The 23,617-nt window shown below is 36.2% G+C and overlaps 1 protein-coding gene across 1 annotated transcript; it reads left to right on the forward strand.

The window, feature by feature from the left end:
• The first annotated feature begins 7,229 nt into the window (after positions 1-7,229).
• Positions 7,230-13,874, forward strand: LOC149255364 (uncharacterized). Its single transcript, XM_089457213.1, has 18 exons — positions 7,230-7,695; positions 7,950-8,082; positions 8,233-8,290; positions 8,583-8,819; positions 9,022-9,126; positions 9,220-9,309; positions 9,426-9,587; positions 9,715-9,774; positions 9,870-9,968; positions 10,164-10,342; positions 10,635-10,920; positions 11,161-11,274; positions 11,368-11,457; positions 11,565-11,726; positions 11,925-11,984; positions 12,079-12,177; positions 12,469-12,647; positions 12,937-13,874. Exons 1-18 carry the CDS (start codon positions 7,650-7,652, stop codon positions 13,091-13,093), a joined length of 2,316 nt encoding a protein of 771 aa, XP_089313339.1. The 5' UTR covers positions 7,230-7,649; the 3' UTR covers positions 13,094-13,874.
• Positions 13,875-23,617: the final 9,743 nt, after the last annotated feature.

The raw sequence follows: 23,617 nt of genomic DNA on the forward strand, positions 1-23,617 counted from the left end.
TTAAAGCAACCAGGAGTGTTGGTCGTTTAAACATCAGTTCAATTGAAGGCAGTGATTACAGGGGGAAAACACACAGTTCAGGAACAACACTTCCAGTTGCATGTGGCCACGTACACCTGGCCACTTCACTCCCTCACCACAAATCACGCTGAAATTAAATGATGCTCGGCTGAAATTCTCACCACCCTCTGTTCAACTACGGTCAACTGGAGCACGCGTCCACCACGTCCAGATCAGTTAACCGGTGGTCCTCTGCAAGATTCCTACCTGGTTTCTCGATATTTCTGTCGTTTCTTAAAAAAATTCCCGCCTGTCGCGCTCTACAGGTGTTTCTACAGGAAGTCTTCTACAGGAAACACAGAAAACAGCCTTCCAGAGCAGAAAAGCCTGGATTTTTCTTCGACAAATGGGAGTTTCGAAGAGAGGTAGGCTCAAAAAAATTCCATACCCGTGCATGAAATTTCAAAAGGTGGTAAATTAAATTGTTTGGAGTAGGGGAATTCGAGACAAGTCTGCCATGAGTCAAAAATAGCAGTTTTCCTGTGTTGCATGGAATTTCTCGGTTGCAGGAACACAATGCAGAAAGGAGGCCTCCCAACACAAGGACAAGGGCCCCTACCAAGTTACCAGGCATCCTCACATCCACTCTCTCCATGAACACTCATTTTTTCAGGGTTCGGACACAATCTGGTCATGGTTCAACCTTCTACAGGAAGCTACAGGACTTTCTACAGGAAGTTCTGTATTTCTACCAGAAACATCCTGTAGAGCCTTTGGGCAGGCCAGAATCGATTACGGAGAGGGATTTGAAGCTTGAAGTCTGTTGAGGAAGCATGCAACCACTCTTTTCTTCCATCCTCCACTTGTTTCATCTCCTCTCACCACCATTGCCACCATCTGGTTGAATATACCTGCACCGTCATACCAGAACCCTGTTTTCTCAGATAGAAATTTGTTTTTTAAGTGAAAAATAAAGCATGTAGAGGCCCGCACACCTTACCTGTCATCCGTGAATGCAACTTTGTTTGTTTCAGCATGCACCCCAGGAGGAGAAATGACTACAGGATGTCCTACAGGAATCCTGTAGCAGCTGATCCGGCTGGAGCACATACCATGGAGACACCAGCAGCTCACATCAAACGAAGCCAGTGCATGCAGCATTCACCACTAGAGAGTCGGGTCTCAAGGTCTTGGAACCAGCATCAGCCAATGGAAGAAGAGCACCAGCACCTAGCAACCAACTCTCAGGCCCTGTTAGAGTACATGGATCGGCAGGCTCAGGCCATAACACACTTCGAGGATATGGAGCGACTATTGGGGGACAATTGTGTTCATGCTTGCACCTGTAGGTGGAACACATTGTCCCATAGCCTCAAAATCAGGGAATACCACACTCCAACTAGAATGAGGGAGGCCTTGGCACGAGTGCCTCCCTACAAAAAGTCTATGCAGAATCTCCAGGCCAGCTGGATAGGCCTCAAGTTAAGTTCCCCTTTGCTTTTGGGATTGTTAGAAGGAGGCACAGAAGAAGAAGAGTATAAGCAGTGGGAAGAGGAAACCACAGCAAAATTGAAGAAGAAGACACCCCCAGCCATGCAAGCCAAATCAGGGAAAACTGTTTCTACAGGAAGACAGAAAACTGCTTCTACAGGAAGCCAGAAAACGGCCACTACAGGACTTTCTACAGGAAGTCTGGGGAAAGGGCAGCAGAAGGAGAAATTGGCCGAGATTTTAGCTAGGGAGGCAACAGTTGTGCTGGCCACCCTAAGCACATCCCCCAAGCAGAAGGAGAAGTGAAAGAGGGAGCCTTCCATGTATTTTAAGGCGAGAAGGAGCACACGGATCAAAGTGGGCAGACCCAAACCACAGACAAAGGAGAAAATTGTCATTAAGGACACAAAAGCTAAACAAAAGGAGGAGCCTCCTTCAAGGATGTCCATCACCTATGAATGAGGAAGCCAAAAACCTTCACTTGGAGAGAGAGAATTCAGATAATGGACTCAAAGATAGTTCTACAGGATGCTGAGACAGTTCTACAGGAAGTTGAGAATTCTCTAGGAAAAGAAGCACAGGCAGTGGGAAGGAGCAGAGAGAAAAGCATGGTTTCATGACTGAGAAGAGGACATCACTTCAAAAGCTTGGCATGACAGGGAGGCCACCAGGGCCATCAAAGACGAGGAGATAGATTGGTTGCTCAGAGGATGAGCAACACTTTCAGTAGGGGGGTGATGATGAGCCCCAAAAATGGATAATTATTTGGGCTCATTCAACCTCCTAATTCGACTTAATCCACCATTCTCATTAGTTTATTGCATTTTTTTTATTATATTTATGCTAATAGAGTGAATTGGGTTAGTCATTATGCCAACAAGTCTAATGTGTGCTTTGTGTATCCTTTTTGGTCAATTTGGAGACAAAATCAAAGGTTTAAATGAACACTTGGCAGCCAAATTCGTGGAAGAACAAGGGAGAGGATTTGTAGGAAGGTGTCCCCTTCATTTATGGGCCCTTACCTCGAATTCTCCACCATCATCTCGGAGTTCAAGGGCCACCAAATCAATTAACACAAGGGCAGCCAAGCAAGTCAAGTAGGACTGCTGTTAACTGCAAGTTTTGGGCAGCCGAGTCCCTAAAGTTTAGGAGGACTGTTGGGGTCCTCAATTTTTATAAATAAGAGGGCTTAGGACCTCATTTCAGTTAGTCACTTTATAGTCATTTTTGTATTCATTTGTAGTCATTTTGTAGTTCGATTTTTAGGCAGTAGATTAGCTTTGCTTTCAGCACATTTTCAAGTTCTCCTTGTGGACAGTTTTTGGAATGTAACATTTCTTTTGATCAATAAAGATGAATCCAGCTTTGCACCAGCTCTAAATATCTCTTAGGAGGCTGTAGCTCTTGGGGTTGGGCCCATCTCAAGTGCCCAGTACCTCCTTTGTTTACTTTCATGTGTCTTTGCTGCATTCTTAGAATAAAATCTGTTATTTAGATTTAAACCTTGTTTTATTATTTAGGTTGTTTTTGATGAGTAAAATAGCTTTTCATGCTCAGATTTAGTTGATAGGTTGTTAACAGAAAAAGCTTCAAGAAAAGGGCCAACAAACATCTGTGGTTTCACCTCTCCCTCAGTGGGATCAGGAGCTGTGACTAGGATGACTTTGCTGCCCACAAAAACACTGATTTTGCTTTGCCATGCAATCACTAGTGTTTGATCTTCATGTGTAGAAGTTGGTTACAAGTTCAGACTTTCGTTTGCTTAGTTGCATGAGTTAAAATACATGGTTTCATTACAGGTCACACTTCTGTTCATTCTCTTTACTGACAGCTAGCAAATTAGGTCAACGTAACTAGGTCTTTGAATTTACAAGTGTTTGTTGGTTCAGATTGGAAGAACGACTTGCAGAGCACCTATACCACTCCTTCATCTGCTTATTCTCCATCAGCACCATCCACTCCACCCTCTACTTAGAATCCTTACCTCACGTTTGCCACATTTGCTCACATAACCCTAGTTTTTGTACATCATTGTTTCAGCCTTCTTTGAGCCAACTTAGCTATCTACACCTTCTCACCACTCCATCCACCAGTCCTTGGGCCACTTCAGACCCCTATCCCACCTCCATATCCATTCATGCATCTTCCCTCACTCACCCATCCTCCAAAATCCAATTTTTAAACATCTTGTAGAAATTTCTGAACATCTTGTAGAAATTCCTGAAACATCCTGTAGAACCCCTGCAGACTTCCTGTAGAAGCTCACGAATGAGGTTTATTGATAGCCAAACTCTATGAAACTCTCTGGAAGGGTGTTAGGGACCCCTTAGGCCCTCTCTGAACCTTCCCGACCTCTTCCAAGCATTTCCTCTCGCCAATCCACCTCTGCACAGTCAAAAACAGTTAAATTGTATGCATGATAATTGTGACAACTTATTCAAAAATACAAAAAGATGTTTTCTTCAGATAGTGATAACTTAGAAACATGCATTTTACCTTCCTAGAAGTCAATGACATCTCTTTCAGTAGCTTGCATCCTCTTTTTCGCATTAGTAGGGCTAGCTGGTAAAATTAGGGTTTGCATTTCCTTTCTGCTTTCCAGTTTCTTTCTGCAAGTAAATTAGCCCCTTTGAGTTAGCTTTCATTCATCAGTTAAAAAGCTTCTTCTAAGAGCTCATAGAAGTTGGCTTAAGCTCCTAGCGGACTTGTGCCAGCTGACCAAGTGACAGCTGCGGCAAGAGCTAGTACTTGTACATATAGCACCATCACTTCCAAGTTTGTTACGAACTACCGGGTTGATAAAATTAAAGAAGGGAGTTCCAAGAGTTGCAGCATTATTGCTACAATACTGGGGCCCACCAGTGGGCAAAGCTTTTCGGACCCGAAATAAGATGTTACAAGGCCGTTTTCGTTATGTGTCACTAAACAGCTCATATTCTAATCAATAAAAGTAAGCTAATCCAGTATGTTTGTATTTGATGTCATACCAAAGCGTTATCCTAATAGCTTAAGCACAAGATCCATGATATTGTAATCCTCTTGTATTCACAGTATTGATTCATTATATTTCCATAACTAATCGAGGTGTGTTAACTAATGGTAGATGATGTAACATAATATGCTATATATTACATTATATGTTACACTATTAGATATGATTAAAATGAAATATTAATCTTGCATTAACAATTCACCTTTGCCCGATTTCTGATTGACATTTGCCAGTTTCATAGCTTATGAACTTGTTTTATAAGGCTCATTATGCAGACAAGGCAAATGCATATGCTTTGCACTGTTATCCTTTACTAATAAATAGTTTCATTTTAATTTATTTCAACTAAAATAGATAATAATTATGAACAAAAGACAAAATGATTACTAATTGTGCAAAAGAAGTTGAAGTTGTGTGGAGGTGGCAATAATAAGAAAATGCAAGTGCGAAAAACACTCTCGAATAATTATTTAATAATCTAATTACGAGAAAGCAGAGACGGCAATAAAGAGAAAATGAAAGTGCCAGAAACACTCTCGAATGAGGATTTAGTAACGTATATTCAAGAAAATGACTAGCTATGAGAAATTTATCCAGAAACACATTGAAATCTTCATCTGCATAATACAACTCATCCGCACTTCTGTATATATACCTAATTATTTACGATTGAAATATTATCAATAATTGTGCGGAGCTTTTTATATTATTTTATTGTCGAAAATGAATATGTCATTACCGAGAAAACACTGTGAAAAAAAAATCAGAGTTATTTATTTTATTTTATTATTGAAAAATGAATATGTCATTACCTTTATTATTGAAAAACAAATACATAATTACTAAGAAAACAACTAATAATTTTTTTGCGAGAAATTTAACCTATTGTGCGAAACTTAGCTCATTGTGCAAAGCTTATAGCCCATTGTGCGGAACTTAGCTCATTGTGTGGAGCATATAGCCTATTGTGTGGAACTTAGTTCATTGTGTAGAACTTATATCCTATTGTGCGGAACTTAGCTCATTGTGAAAAACTATTTATTTTATTTTATTATTGGAAAATGAATTCGTCATTATCTTTATTATTGCAAAATGAATACATCATTACCGAGAAAACAAATAATAATTTGTGTGTGAGAAACTTAACCTATTGTGCGGAAGCAACAAACTTAATGTATTGTGTGGAACTTAGCTCATTGTGCAAAGTTTATATCCTATTGAGTGGAACTTAGCTTATTGTGCAGAACATATATCCTATTGTATGGAACTTAACTCATTGTGCAAAGCTTATAGCCTACTATCCAGAACTTAGCTCATTGTGCAGAGCTATTTATTTTATTTTATTATTGGAAAGAAAATACGTCATTACCGAGAAAACACTATGAAAAAATTAATTAAATAGGAAAACAAATACATCATTACCAAGAAAACAACTAATAACTTTTCTGCAAGAAACTTAGCCTATTGTGCATAGCTTAATTCATTCTTATAGCCTATTGCACGGAACTTATAGCCCATTATGCATAGCTATTTATTTTATTTTATTATTGGAAAACGAATTTGTCATTACCGAGAAAACACTATGCAAAAAACCTCAATTAAATAGGGATAGAGGCATGGACTATGTTGCATCACAACAATTACCCTTGTTACAATATGGCTAATTGTAAAGCAGACAAGATAATGACACACAAAATAAAGCAAGTGAATGGATATCAAAGAATAACTAATGTGGGTATTGACTAGAAGCTTTAAACATAACAACAAAAAAGAGAAACCCACACTTAAATATTAGTTGTCTTTAAACCAATTTTCAATTGTTTTTTGGGTAGATTAGGTGGAATTACCAATGGATTTCAAACCAGTGATTAGTATATATTCACATAATATTAATAATATTAAATATATATTAAAATTTATATATAATTTTTTAAAATATATTAATTATTATTTATTTTCCTAAAATTTTAAATTTTATATATATATATATATATATATATATTTTTGTGCGTGGTTCAAGGACATCTTTGGTCAACGGGTGGCCCTATGTCCACTGTAAAAATCTAGGCTGACGCCCCTCGGCCTACTGCAAGACCTAACCCCAAGAGATTTCAGGAATTGATCATTTGACTTCTCATTTAGCAAGGCCCCAACTTCACTGATAAAGCTAACCTTGGAGCTTCGCACAACTAAAGGCTATATTATTGATATATAAATTTTACTACTACTCAATAAATTTATAATCATGTAATTTGCTATATAAAATTGAAAATTGTTTTATTTATAGAAACAATATGGGTTTAGGCTACTGATCGATATGCATATTTAAAATAGTTAAATCCGTAATATTATTGTAACTCTCGAATTAAATGTTTCCAACTGTCAAATTAATACTATTTTGCCAAAATAATTCGCTTAATCTTAAAAATAAACCTAAAGTATCGGTTAGGAACTCCCTGAAACATGGAAAGTAAATGAGTGTTATGACCGTTGGGATTTCCAATCCAAATCCAATCCTTGATCTCAGTCAATAAACATACCGTATCCGTTAGGAACGGCCTGAAACATGGAAAAAGTAAATGAGTGTTATGCCCGTTGGAATTTCCAATCCAAATTCAATCCTTGATCTCAGTCAATGCTTCCTTTTCCTCAGCACAGGTTGGCTCCATGTCATGAACAAAGCTGCTATTGGATTTATTATAAATATTCTAGATTCCTTTCTCTCTCTGCAAAAATTGCCAAAAAAGATTGAATTTGGAGTCGGAGCTTGAATCGATATGATGTTATTAGAGAATCAAATTAGAGGCGTGCTAAGCGGTTAAACATCTAGGCAGGCCGAGTACATTTTGCATCTTATGTGCAATTACTTTGAAACTGATATCATTAAACAACCATCTGATTTTCCTTTGTTTAATCGGAAAATAATACGGGAGATTTTCGTTTTGGAATGTAGGGTATATTCAGTCTGATACGGGAGACGAGTCTTTGGAAAAACTCATGTATCAGTAAGCCCACCATAAACGTGTTCTTGTTGTATTTAATATCAGCTTTCTGATCGGCCAAACAGTCTACATTACCAAATTGCAGCAGTCATAAATAAAAAATTTGCCAGGGTAACCCATAATTGGAGCTGCTAAATACCCTTTGGAATAAGTACCGCGGTGAGATGGAGAACAGGTGCGTTGTTCCCAAGCCAGCTGGTGCAGTAAAAGGTATGTGGGTATATTGAAAACTTCTTGTGTTTTCTCACTATGTATACTTGATCATTATATGCTCTTAATATAATCTATTCTGTTTTTCTCTCTGAAAAAAAAGTATTTCGGCTAGATTTTTGTTTTTTTTTGTCTTTCGAAGATATGTGCACCCAAAATGGCAGGCCCTGCAATGGTTGCACCCAATCAAAAAGCACCTAGGCTAGGATTTTTTTTTCTCCTCCTTTCTAAGATATGTGCGCCCAAAATGGCAGGCCCTGCAATGGTTGCACCCAATCAAAAAGCGCGGCAAGGCAACAACAAAAATAGGAAGGCCTTAGGAGACATTGGCAATGTGGTGGGAGCTCGGAACCCCAAATGCAATATCAACAACGATGCGGTGATGGAGTATGTTGTTTGATGTTATTTATTATCCTTTAAATGTATAAATTGAATCAATCTGCTCTAGGTTTTTGTTTCTTTCTATTTTGTTTTTCTATTTGGTGACCTCTGCTTCTAATCTCAAGTCCTACACTATTGGATTGACTATTGTTTCAGGAGGTCTAGAGTAAACTTGGTTGTCAATGCCAACAAGGGAGCCAATCCCAGCACTCAGGTAAGTTTCATCAGAGTCAATTAAGCAAGCTGAATGATTGCTTTCTTGTAGAACTCTTGAACTGGGTCTACCGTTCATAAAGGACAAACTCCCGGGGAATTGAACTAGCAACCAGGCAAAACCTCTGTGTTCAGCCACCTGTTTTTTCGATCTTCCTGCCTAGTATTCTGTTTTTCTGGGCATATTTAATTTGTTGCTCTTTGTTTTCATTTCACGGGACTCACTCTGTTCTCTATTTTCTGTGAGCCGAAGCATGGAATCTCACTCTTTAATTTTCCCATTTTTATTCCAGCAATTCCAAGCAGATGATATTGTTGTTAAGGCAAAGGTAGTCCAGGAAAACAAACAGAGGCGGATTGTCAGAAGGAAGGCTGAGAATGACACTGCTAGGAAGAAGAATAATGTCGTTTCTATCGGTGATAGCGTAGACTCAAGTGCACAAGATGGGGGATTACAAACATCTAGCCAACTGAAAGTAACGAAACCCATAGCACAGTCACAGACTGCAGTGCTAACAGCTCTAAGTGAGGTCTGTCTTATTGATTAAGTTTATTAGTTCTCTGATTATTTTCTTGTTTTATGTGCTGGCTCAAATTTAAATAAACATAAGCCAAAGGTACCCACATCCACGCCCAATTACTAAGCGGATTTATAGCTGTAAGATCAATTTCTGTTTATCTACGATGTAGTTTGGATAAAAATGATTAATAATCTGGATGGGGGTATTTTAGGACGTGCAAGAGGTTCTCCCTAGCATTGATGATGGAGACCTTGAAAACCAATTGGCAGTTGTGGAATATGTTGGAGACATATACAAGTCCTATCAGAGGATTGAAGTATGTTTCTCTATCAATGATTGTAGATTTGTGTTAATATGAAGGTAATTTTTTAATTTTCATTTAGTAATCATTGGCAGTCCATATGTCCAGAACATGAGCCGTGTACCTCTAGATTATATGAAAAGGCAGGATGAAATCAATGAGACAATGAGGGAAATCCTGATTGATTGGTTGATAAAGGTACAAATTAGTTCCTATCCTAATTTCATTTGCTGCCAATCTTAGATCTAGAAGAACTTTATGAACTTTATGTGGGCAATTTCTTAGGCTTTACTTCGAAATATTAAATTTTGCAGGTACATCACAAATGTGAACTAATGCCAGAAACATTGTATCTCACTGTAAACATTATGGATAGATACCTTTCTATTTATATTGCTAGAAAGTGGGAATTACAATTAGTGGGTATCGCTGCGATGTTTATAGCTTGCAAATTTCAAGATACCTGCACTCCTCAGGTAGGATGACTTACTGACATCCATAAACATGAGTGTAAAGAAACCTTTTGTATATCTCTAATTGATAGAATACCTCGTTGGATGTTGAATATTGATATAAGAAGAATCAATTCATATTTGGCTACAGGTCAATGAATTGATCTGCATCTCAGGATACCAATACACATCCAAAATGATAGTAGCCATGGTAATTATCTCCAACTGATATCTTTATGTTTCATTAAATTACAACAGATTTCAAAGATTCAGTGTGACTGATACATTGATAATAATACTTGGCAGGAGCATACAATATTAAATCGACTGGAATTCAATCTTACCGTTCCCACTCCATATGTATTCCTTGTCAGGTTTCTCAAGGCAGCTGGACCTGACAAAGTGGTAAAGTGATGAACTCCACTGTTTCTTTTGTATTGTCAGAATAATCTTCTGATGAATTGATGATTTGATCAAATTGACTTTCAAAATGCTTCTGGAAAATTGAGATTTTGGTTTAAATGTCTTTTCTTCATTGTATTTCCTAATAATCCTCTACTGTACTGTTAAAAAGTAAAATTTATTATCGCAATGGTTCAGATGGAAAATCTATCATTCTACTTGGTTGAGCTGTGTTTGCTTCATTACAAAATGATCAAATACAGTCCATCAATCCTTGCTGCTGCTGCTGTCTACACTGCTCAATGCACTTTGAAGAAGGATCCATGTTGGAGTAAAACACTTGCTCTTCACACAGGCTACTCAAAAGAAGATCTCAAGTAAGTCTTCTAGTTCCCAAGGCACCATGCTTTTAATGAGTTTAACCTTCGAAAGGATACTTACTCCTAAATATCCTAGGCATTTCCATGAATTACGCAATCTGTAAATTATATATCCAAAACCTAGTGGACCTGCTACAGCCACTAATTTACTCGCAACCTGTCTGAAATTGTATCTAATTCTACATATGGGAAAGATTGACAAATGTGCACATCAAATTGTCTGCGGTGTGTGCACATTTAGTTAACCCTGTACATTGTTAGGGAATAACATTTGCTTTACTTGTTCCAGGGAATGTGCAAACTTCATGGTTGACTTCCACTTAAGTGCAGGAGGAAATGAGCTGAGATTTGTTCATGAGAAGTATTCAGATCCATGTCATGGCTATGTTGCTTTTTTATGCCTTGCCAACTTACCTTATGATGACAGTTGCACCACCAGCAACGACAGTGTCATTTGTATCAGTGATAACATAGACTCAAGTGCACAAGAAGGGGGATTAGAAAGACCTAGCCAACTGAAATCAAGGAAACACACTGCACCATCATTGACTGCAATGCTAACATCTCAAAGTGAGGTCTGTGTCTCTCTCTTATACTTTCCTTCTTCTTGTTCAACAAATATACACAAACCAAAGAGTATCCATGTCCACTCCAAATTACTAGCAAGTTTTATAACCTTAAGATAGCTTGTGTTTAATCATGTTCTAAGTTGGATGAAAGTGATTAGTTATCTTGATAGCCTCAAGTTAGTGTTGTGTTTATTTATGATGTAAGTTGGCTGAAAATGATTAATAATCTTGATAAGGGTATTTCAGGATGCATTCAGGGATTCCCATCAGGTGCTTCCTAGCATTGATGGAAACATTGAAAACCAATTGGCAGTTGTTGAATACGTTGAAGATATATACAAATTCTACAGGACAATTGAGGTATGTTTCTCTGTCAATGATTGCAGTTTCTTGTGAGTGTGAAGGTAAAATTTTATTTTCCTTAACTAAAATTTGGTATTCATATATGCCCAGGACATGAGTTGCGTACCTCCAGATTATATGAGAAACCAGGTTAAAATCAACGCAAAGATGAGGGCAATCGTGATTGATTGGTTGATGGAGGTACAACTTTGTTCCTATGCTAGTTCCATTTGCTGTCAAACTTAGATCTAAAAGAGATTTATATGGTCTATCTCTTAGGCCTGACATGAAAATCTTAAAATTTTCAGGTGCATCTGGAATTGGAACTAATGCCAGAGACGTTGTATCTCACTGTGAACATCATTGACAGATACCTTTCTGTTCAGAGTATTGCAAGGAAGAATTTGCCATTAGTGGCTATCGCTGCAATGTTTATAGCTAGCAAATATGAAGAAGTCTGCCCTCCGCAGGTAGGATGACTTGCTAACATCTGTAAGGAAGGATGTGTATATATCTAATTAAAAGAAGACTTTGTTGGCTGTTGAAAAGTACATACACCAGCAATCTCTATCCTACAGAAGATTAAGCTTTATGCTGTAATCAGCACAAAAATTATATTATAATGTGTAACACAATATTGAGAAGAGCTGGTTTATACTTGCCTACAGGTCAATGACTTCATCTGCATCTTCCCAAATGAATGCATGTCAGAACAGATAGTGGCCATGGTAATTATCTCTAACTGATAATTCTTTGTCATTGATTGCAACATGGTCTCTAAACATTCAGATTGACTGATCAATTGATAATAACTCTTCGCAGGAGTCTACGATATTAAAGAAACTGAACTTCAAGCTTACAGTTCCCACTCCATATGTATTCCTCCTCAGGTTTCTGAAGGCAGCTAGTTCCGACAAAGTGGTAAAGTTTTGAATCACACCACTTTTTATAGTGTTGAAAGCATCCTGTGCGGCACTGATCAAATCTGCTTTCAAAAATGCCTCATAAAATCTAGCATTCTTCATGTTTTAAATTACTTTTCTTCATTATATTCCTAATAATACTCTGCTGTACTGACAAGTCATACTATCTATTATCAAAATGCCTCATAAAATCTAGCATTCTTCATGTTTTAAATTACTTTTCTTCATTATTCCTAATAATACTCTGCTGTACTGACAAGTCATACTATCTATTATCAAAATGCTTCAGATGGAAAATCTAGCATTCTTCTTGGTTGAACTGTGTTTGCTTCAGTACATAATGATCAAGTACAGTCCATCAATGCTTGCTGCTGCTGCTGTCTACACTGCTCGATGCACTTTGAGGAAGGATCCATGTTGGAACAAAACACTTACCCTTCATACAGGCTACTCTGAAGCAGACCTCAAGTAAGCCTTAACATTTTTAAAGCATCATGCTTTTAGTGATTTTATCCTTCTAAAGAAATCCTACTCCTGGACATTTTAGATTTCTTCATCAATTACAGGCAGGCATAGTTGATCAGCTACAGCCAGAACATTGTGTCTTGATCAACTATATGTTGGAACTCAGCTACTAACACCCTGTCTGAATTGAATCTTTATCTAATACTAACGCGCATACTAACTGTCTGGAGGTGTACGCACATTTTGTTAACTCTGTACATTGCGGTAATAACATTTATGTGCATTGTTCCAGGGAATGTGCGTATCTCATGGTTGATTTTCACCTAAATGCGGGAGGAAATAAGCTGAGAGCTGTTCATAAGAAGTATTCAGATCCATTTTTTGGCTATGTTGCTTTTTTAAGCCCTGCCAAGTTATCTGCTGAAGACAGTTGCAGTTCCAACAACTAATGAATATGTGCACCACATTTACTTTTGGAGTCTAATTGAAGGTTGCCCATTCTTCAAGTTAGGTGGAAACCTAGTATTGATGGTGCTGTTTTGACTTATGTTCGTGTAAATAGCCCTTGACAAAATATATGTCAACTTCTAGTAGAGTTTTTCATACCTTGAAAAATCTCATTAATACTGAACAGTTATTCTTCAGTTGCAGGATAATTACCATATCTTTTGAATTGCCCCACTCTCAACTGACATAGACAGGAAACATACTTAGATTTACTTTCCAAGCATTACCTTAGATTTACTTTCCAAGCATTACGGCTTTGTTGACACAGGCAACATCCTTAGATTTACTTTCCAAGCATTACCTTAGATTTTCTTTCCAAGCATTACGGCTTTGTTTTGTTTATCATGTGAATTTGGATTTTCCTAATATAATTCTCCACATGACATTATTTGTTCATGAGCTTAGAGTGTATCTTAATATTCTCAGCTCATAACATCTCTGTATAAATGTAAATTTGCCAACAGGCCAATAGGCCAGCAGTTTAAATGTAAATTTGCCAGAGTCCAGAGTTGAAGTGGAATTAGGTCGCTGCTTCAACCTTTTCTAACCAATGTGAATTTTCAAAGATCAAGAAGCATGAATGAAACTTGGAAGCAATTTTTCTTGCATTTTATGTTGGTATTAGGCCACTGCTTCAACCTTTCCTAACCATTGTAAATTTCTAAAACCAAGAAGCATGAAGGAAACTTGGATACAATATTTGCTGCATTTTAACTTCGAACAAGATCCCGGTACAGGCCCCTGGCCTCCTGCAGATTACTCTTGATTATAAGGTTGGCCTCAGGGCACTATTCTATGCCAGCCACTGCTAAATGGACGATAAATGTCACTTGTGTATCAATGTACTCAATGTCACTTGTGTATCAATGGTGCTGTTTTGACTTATGTTCGTGTAAAATAGCCCTTGACAAAATATATGTCAACTTGTAGTAGAGTTTTTCATACCTTGAAAAATCTCATTAATACTGAACAATTATTCTTCACAGATTCGTCACTTAATGGGAAGAAAATGTTGCATTAATAAGAGTTACGAATGAGTCGAGGATTTGGGTAATGCACGCAACTCATTCGTAACTCTTATTAAATGCAATTGGGTAATGACACGAGGACATTTGTTTATACAGCTGTGATGTATTTAGTAGTTAAGAATGAATGGACGATGAACATGACTAGAGAGACTTTGAATAATTATGATGAATTTTGTTTATAAAGATGGTCTCTTAATGTCAGGAGACCAGTGACATATTTATTTGAAGAAATTATGTAAATCTCTAATCATGTAATGGTTTATTCATTAAATCTCTTATCATGTAATAGTTTATTCATTAATTTTATAAACTTATGCATTTTATTAAATCTCTAATCATGTAATAGTTTATTTATTAATTTTATAAACTTATGCATTTTATAAAAGACATATGAAGTGAAATAATGAATGGATTTGGTTTCATGAAGACAATGTGTAGGTAATATTGGTCCATTGGAATGTGATATTTTGATTTCAATGAAAGTTGATGTGACAAACTTTAATTTGTGTGAAACCGTAGTTTTAGGGAACATAACATCATTCTTTAGTTTGGAGCTTGGATTTAGCCATTCTGGAAGTGCATATAAATTGGGACTAGTGCATGAATATCAATATAAGGTCTTGGTGGGAGGGTGTGTGGAAGGGGTTTCTTTCTTTCAAATGGTTTTACTTCATAAATACTTTATTAAATTTTCACATGTTCAAATGAACATCAATAGAAAACATTTTGGGGAGGGTCAAGGGGGTGACCAGGGGTTGATTACCCTAGATCTATATGTGTGGAAAGATTTGAAGGGAGTAGGTGTGGATGTGATGATGATAGTTGTTGCTTCTCTTTCTTCTTTTGGTGGTGAGTTTTGGCTGGTGGACTTGTAATATCAGATTCATCATTGGATTTAATTCAAGGAACAAAGTTTTCCTAGTCAATGGAAGGGAGTCATTTTGAAATGTTTTCTCTCAGTGGTTTTCTATGACCTCTATTTAGATTTTATGGAAACTGTTACAATGTTGATCATTGATTAATAGAAAAGGGGAGGAGCTAGTCTTTAGTTCCACAAAAGATAGGAGAACATGATCCCTTATTCTATTGAGAATTAGAATTTAATGCATATTTTGAGAGGTTTTGGAGGAATGATGTATTTGAATATTTTTAATTAAAGATAGAAACTTGATTATGAAATCACCATCTACCCCCTCCCCACATTAAAATCATTGCAAACGTTTTAGCCAATCATGGTAGGGGGATTGGTGGATAGTGGAAGGACTACCTTGGATTAGGATATGTGGAAAGAATTAATGGGGGAGTGGTTACCTTACATTTGGATATGTGGAAATATTTGGAGGGGATGATTTTACATAAAAAAATGAAGAATACCAAGGATAATTGAAGCCAAACATTTATGGTCCCTAGTAAAATTCTTCAAGTAACCATGTGAATCTATGTCTACAATTGTTGCTTCTTTCTCTTCTCTTTCTTTTGCTAGAAGTGAATTGTAGGTATTAGTGTCAAAGTATCGAATAATCATAATTATATGAATGAACAGAGATTCCCTAGTCATGGGAGGGGAGTGGCTATGAAATGTTTTATTTCTCTTGTCTGAAGGAGGAGCATTTTGTGGCCTTTACTATAGAGTTCATGGAAACTATGGTGTCAGCGATGGATGATCGATATAAAAAAAGATGAAAGGGTCTTCTATTGACAATAAATATCATTACATGCACTTCTTAAATAATTATATGATGATGTTCTTCCCTTGACATGGGAAGTCTACAATACATCATGTAGATTAAAAAAATTCTTCATATGTAGTATCCATGTTACTGGATACTTGCCATTAAACTTCCTCATATTGGTCTTTGGAATATAGTTGATCTTCATCCTAAAGTTGGAGTCTCTAAAATCATGATTCACTTCCTTTTGTTTTCATAATGAGTTTCATGGATACATTGTCACCATTATGAAGCCTTTCTTGTAGCAACTTTGTCAAACCTTCCATGTCTTCTTTTAAACCATCCAAGTCCCTTTTTATTTATACTTTTATTTATGCTTTTAAAGTTTCCATGTCCCCTTGTCGTTGTGACAAACACCCTCCAAATTTTTTCCTACGCTTGAATTTTCGAGCCTCCATGCGATCTCATGATTGTCATCTCAAGTTGTTCATGGTTCCTTCGTGGTTGGTTGATGTTTTTCTAAGTGTTTAAGCATTTTTTTTAGAGTTTAACTATCAAAAACCACTTGCTTACACAGGCTTACCTTTCAAGTGCACCTATTTCTTGCAAGCTCAATTTTTAGCTCCGTAAACATGAATTGTGTAGTCCTTGAGAACAATGCTTATGCATCCTCTAGAAATAAAGCATGTTTAGCCACTAGTAACATTTATTTCACAATCCTTGGTAATAGGGATTGCACAAATCATAGGCCTTATGCAGCCCCTACCAACAAATTTTAGGACATTGCACTGTGCAATCCATCCTCACAGTGAGTGCACAACATTATTTGACAGTCTCTTTCACTCTTAGTAGCAATTATGTAATTCCTCTCAATTGTCACTTTTGTGCACCCTTCGCTTTCGCAAGTGTCGCTTTCACTTTTGCAACTATCCATTTTACTTGCTTTTTCTTTCACAAATGTCGCTTTTTATTTTTTTCACTTTAGCATGTGTCACATTCACTTTTTTAGTTTTTCCAAGTGTCATTTTCACCTTTTCTTATTGTCACAAGTGTCGCTTTTGATTTTTTTTCATTTCTTCATGTGTTGCTCTTTAGCACACCACTAGAGGCAACTTTAGTGCACTCTTTTGCATTAGTTGATCATATATATCATAACAATGTGCACTAGACACTCTCCCATAGCTTAGCACACTTTTTGTTTGCAAATGACACTTGTGTCATAACTCATATTCTAAGTGTCACAAAGCTACGTTTCAACTATTGCACTTAGAAATAAGTGTCGCTTTTTTATCATTTCAAGATATGCATGTCGAATTTGGGTATTGTGCATTCTCTTGGCCTATATTGATGTTATACGAGTATGTGATCACTATTTCAGGACTTGTTTGCATGTCTTGTTCTCTCTTGTCTCACTAATCCCACACTTAGTCATTTTTCATAGCTTTCACTATCTTTACAACTTGCTAACCTTTCTCCCTCCTAAAAATGTACACTATATAGTATCAAGTCACAGTGTAGCATCCTCTGCCTCTTGGAATTGTGTATTGCATAGTCCTAGAGGACATCCTCCCTCAACTGTACATTGAGCAACCTTGAAGTCTATACCATCACTTTGGCTACTTATCCCTATTAATTTCACATTCCATGATCTATCCTACCTTGTATTTCACATTGCGTAGTTGGATTGGAAAATGGGTTCCTCTCTATTTCACTATCTTTCACAAATGTGCAGTCCTCTGAGCTTTATCTTTAGCTACTGCGCATTGCGTAATTACAATTACTAGTCATGCCTCCTTGTCTCCTTAACTTTCCTTACTATGCAAGACCTTATTCTTCCATGCCTCTATTGCGAAGGATAGTGTAGCCTCCTCCTAATCATTGCTAAAGAAAATTGAGCAATCATTGAGCCTATCCCTCAATCACTATGCATTGAGAAGTTACAGTGGCTAGTCTTACCACTCTTGCTGACTAAAACCCCGCACTATGCAATCCCTTGCCTTGCCTTGCCTCCTACCATGCATTGTGAATTTTCAGTCAATAGTGGGGTCACCCTTAGTCCTTGTGAAGCTCAACTACGCAATCCATGCCTCCTCTTCCCTGAACTCTATGCATTACATAGTCATAGTCAGTAATCACTCCACCCTTAAATCTTGGACTTGACCACTACGCAAAAGCTTTGTCAATCTCTCCTACACTATGTCATTCATAGTTCTAGTTAGCAGTGAGGCATCCCTGGACACTTGCGACAAAGAAATGTGCAAAACCTTGTCTCTCTCTCTCGTAGGTAGCTTCAGGCCTCAAGCCTCTAGTCATTGTCCCAAATACTTCACTCACATGCTTTCATATTCCTCTTGTCCTTGTGCAGTGCCCATTTCTAGTGCACGGTCTCCCACTCCTTACCTCCTATAATTACGCAATGTACCCAAGGAATCATTTCCCTCTCGGCCCTTACACAGACCCATCATAGTCAACACTTTCCATGAGCAAGAAAAGGTAGAATAAATGATTTTTGGGTTGATGTTGGCTTGTCATGAGTGGATTTCATTTGCAAGTGTAATCATCTCATCATGGTAGGGTGGTGCTTAAGGGAGATTATCAGGGATAGGTTACAAGAAGGCACTTGTGAAGAAGAAGCAAAAGGAGGAACCATCATGGAGGACATGAAGGAATCTTGGACCAATACAAAGAGGTGGAAATTCATGCTGACTTGGAAGGTTTTGATGCTGATTTAGACCCTTTGGAGTGTGAATATGAAGAACAAATAAAGACCCATCATGAATAATTCAAAGTCATAGCATAAAGGAGAAGAGCTTGGCATTGATGAAATGAAGTCTTATGTTCCTATCACCAAGTCATGGCTTCTCAAAGTGTCATCACAAAAGGTCATATGTGTTAATGTATTTTGCCATGTCACTTGTGGAATGTAATTATGTAATTTCCAAAAATATGAGAAAATGTAAAATGTGTGGAAGCCCAAGGGTCCCACGTGGAATGTGAAAAGTCATGTAGAAGCTAAAAGGTCACATAGGAATTTGAAAAGTCACATAGGAGCTCAAAATCCATGAGGGAAGGTCAAGAGTCATTAGGAGGCGGAGAATCACCTCATTTTTTATATATACACCCTCATAACTCAAGCAAAAGGGACTTTGGACTTTTCACCTTGGCTCCTCTAGCTTGGCATAGGAGAGAATATTTTTCTTTGGAGGAGAAAGTAGTGACTTAATGTTCCACTATTGGGACTAGTGTGGCAGCATTGTAATTGTATATCTTGGGACTTTCACTTAATATATGAATCTCTCAAAGCCGGTGCACTTTCATGCATGTTTCGTGAATAATTGTGAGACTCTTCTTTCATTGTTTCCGGTGTATGTTTATGTTAACACATACTAATGAAAATGAACTATTTCGTTGGATTTGGTATGCATCTTATTGAAAGTGCGTTTTTACTTTATTTTATGATCATTTTTATGTTGTGAACTACTTTGTAGATTAATCAATGATTCTTTCACGCTCTTGTGTGTCTCTTTTAGGATAGTACTATTAATTTTCTTATAGAGGCGCACTCTCTCTTTTCCCTTTTGTGAAAGTACCTCATATACGTTACAATTGTATGCCTCACAGTGTCAACTTGTTTGTTTCAAATATTGTTTGTATAATCTCTTAAGTTGATAATTACATCCAAGGAAAATTCTTAAGAATAATGGAAATTTACCTTATTTTCCAATTGGGGTTCCTACTCCAAATGGTATGAGGTCTATTTGGGACTTCATACCGGGGAGACCCCCTTGATTGACGGATTTCCAAGACCGTCAACACCCCTTTTAATTTTTCTTCTAAACCATCCATTTTAACGTTCATCGCTCCCAAATCATTTTTGGTTTCTCTTTGTGAGAGTGAAAATTTTTGCACTTGTTCCCGCTATTTTTCTATATCATGTTGCAATTCTTATTCTTCATGCATCATAGTAGAGCTTTTCGAGGGCTTAATGGGAGGAATTTTGGAACCAATAATGTAAGGGCGCAACAATAATAATAGTGGGCTTCTATGGGGAACAACAATAACAATATGGGGGCTACACTAGTATTCTAGGGATCTAATTACATGAACCATATTTGGTTTATTATTTAATTCTTATGGAAATTATTGAATGTGTTATACAACATGTATGTCTATACCTCTATATTATCAAAAAAAGATAAAAACTCATTTCTACACAATATATAAACAAGCATACTTGTACTCATAAGTATTATAGCTAACAAATGATTACATCTATCATTGCATTCATATTTAATGAGGGTTGTACCACATCATTCAATCAATTTCAACAAATTTTAACCAATAAGAAAAAACATGGTAAGCATACCCTAAATCTAGGTTATAAGCAATGTAAATATCTAGTATACCAAAGTATGTTACAAACAACTTGTTATGCTTAGAATCAAGCTTTTTATAAGTCATACCATACTAGAATCATCATCTCATAGTGAATTACCATTCATTTTTAATATTCTTCACATGAATATTATTCATATGGCTAACAAAGAATTAATTAGGGTTTACATCATTATAGATTTCCATGGGTATGCATTATTATAGTGCATGAGTGTATTGCTTGTCTTTATCAAGGTGTAGATTTTCTTTCTTAACATGTACAACAACTATTCCATTCATTCAACATGATTTTCATTTGAGAGCATGTGTTTCTCCCTAATAAGGCATGCATTTTCCTCAATGCTTTGATTTCATGAAATTCCATAAGGGCAATGTGCATAATTTGCATAATGCATGTAAAGATATGAATTTTCCCTAACATTATGATTTTAGGAAGTTATAACGCAAATCCTAACACAACATTTACATATTTCACTTTACAGTGTGCATTTCACAACATGTCATGTTTTCATACAAAAAAAACACATAATTTTCCACTTTTGAGAGTGCAATTACTTCTTAAAAAATCCATATCTCACCTAAAGGAATTCAGTACATAAAATTCATCATTGTGCATGCATTTTAGGAACACCGATTTTAACAATTTTCCCTCTTTTCCCTACAAAACAATTTTTGGTCCTTTTACACAACAAAGGTTTTTTAAGTTTCTAGTTTCACCAAAAAAGGTATAACTAGATATACAACTTTTCTACAACCTTGTAACTTGTAATAATTCATATAGGTATACAAATTAAAATTTTGATAATTACTTAGTAATTTTTTGTGGTATGATCAATTTTATTTGTATCATTGCAACTCCTTGTCACACATAAACACCATATATAGTAGTATATCATTTATGATGAGTTTCCCAAGAGTTAAAAAAGTTAATAGCAAGTGATATAATTATTTGATAGTATTTGATGGTGGTCAAAATTATGAATGGATCATAATAGTAAACTAATATATAATGGAACAAATCATAATATATCAGCAAATTTGAAGCATTGATTTGATCCCCTTAGATTAAAATTCAAAACCCTAAAATTTATTTGATCACATTTGATGCAAGCTCAAAACTCAAGCCCTATAACAACAGTGTCTAATTATATCATGACTTGAATAATCAGATCTCATATGGAATTTTTAGGTAAGAGGTTAAATTTACTTAAAATGGTGAGGTTGCAGAGTTTTAAAATATTTTATCTATGAAAAGTGAATCACATGACTAACATTTTGAAGTCTATGTGTGAAAACCCACTCATTGCTTGGAAGCAATATTAGCAACATTTTCTAACGGAAGGACGGGTAATTAATTAACTTCAATTCCTTTGTATCAGGTCTTATTTTGGATGCACATGTAAATTATGTAGTTTCTTTTTCTCTATTTGTATCATACATCTATCCATCCAATTGTATATTGAATAGTGTAGCTTCATATGGTAGGGAATTCATGTCCAAGAATCTTACAAAAAGATCGGTTATCTGTAGAAGGAAAGATATCATCTACATAAGAATATTTGATCCTTGATCTATGCATTTCCCTATCTATAAATCCAGTATAGGTTTTGGCCATCCATATTATTGGCATTCATTCAATCATTCCAATTTTTTTTCAATGCATATCCTTCTTTGGAAATACATAGAGACAAATACATGTTTGATTTCATAAAACCAAATTTCGCATACATACAATTCTAAATAATGGAATTCTAAATGTGTTGTTCCTAAAACTTCAAAATTATTACAGTTGGGACGCATGGATCTAGTATCATAACTTCAATTTATTAAGTCATTATGCTTTGTTTTATGATTGATCAATCCACTATGATTTTTATTATGAACTTTAGAAGTGTGTTTTTTATTTAGGTTCAAGACATAAATTGGTTCAAGGATGCTAAAAACTCCACTATAAATTGAACTATGAATGGAAAAGATATTTTCTTTCACTAAAGGAAACATACAAAAAGTTAGTTCTTTCCGTTTTATGTAAATTTGAAACCCTAAAGTTACCTAGAAATTCAGATCGACCAAAAAGACAAAATGTACCTATAGTTAGAGAGATTTCACTCCTCCTCAATTGTTACTACTCATATAGATAAATGATTGTGTATGTGTGCCAAGACAATTTTTATTCAATCCAAAATGTAAATTCTTTATAGTTGTTTTTGTTGTTGTTTATTATTATTATTATTATTTGTTATGTAACCAGCTCACAAAATAGAAGAAAAGATCAATCAACGACTTCAAAATCAGCCTCTTCGAGGGGGAAACCTCCTTTACATTACACAAACGAATAATTCTTGGATGATACAAATGACAAAACCTCATTTCTATATATAGGAGTCTAAGGGGTCACAATATAATCAAAGCTGACATAACAATAATAATATAAGGTCACAACAATAAAAATAGTGGGCTTTTATGGGGCACAATAATAATAATATGGGGACAATAAGGGCACAAAAATAAGAATGACGGCTACAATGACAATAGAAATGGGGGAATCACTTGTATTATAGGGACCTAACATACCCCTCTCCTTCAAAAAAGTGTTGTCCTCAATGCTTGAGTAGTTCTGGATGGTTTTGTATAAAATTCTCACCCTCCCATGTGGAATCTTCACCGAGTAAGTTCTTCCATTTGATGAGATACTCCAAAATTGATCGATTTCATAGCTGTCGAGTTCTTGTTTCTGTGACTGCTTTAGGTTCCAATATGATTTTTCCTTCCTCTTCAAGTCCTGGAAATATTGTTTGAACTGGGAGTTTGTCACCTATAACCTTCTTTAAGCATGAAACATGGAAAACTGGGTGCACCGGGAAGCTATAGGAAGCTCCACTTTGTATGCCATAGTACCAATATTTTGCAACACCTTGTATGGACCATAATACTTCAATGATAATTTATTATCCTTCTTAGCTTGCTTGAGGGACATTTGTTTATATGGTTGTAGTTGTAGGAATACCCAATCACCTACATCAAAATTTGTTTCGTTGCAATGTTGATATTCATGTTGTTTCATTCTATTATGCACCAAAGTGAGGTTATCCTTTAAGAGTTGGAGAACTTGTTGTTGATGCTCGATGTGATCTTCCACTACTTGAACCTTAGAATTTTCTCTTAAATATGATGTGATTGGTGGTGGATGATATCCATAAAGTGCCATAAATGCTATCATTTTTGTTGTAGTATGGAAGGAAGTGTTATACCACCATTCAGCTAGAGGCAACCATTTGACCCATTGTGTATATATTTATCAGATACAAAGCAACAAAGATATCCTTCTAAAGATTTGTTTACTATCTCAGTTTTCCCATCAAATTGATGATGA

Source organism: Pinus tabuliformis, chromosome 7 (genome assembly GCF_031772625.1).
Source record: "Pinus tabuliformis cultivar Carrire ecotype Pingquan chromosome 7, CPIR1, whole genome shotgun sequence".
Lineage (NCBI taxonomy): Eukaryota > Viridiplantae > Streptophyta > Pinopsida > Pinales > Pinaceae > Pinus > Pinus tabuliformis.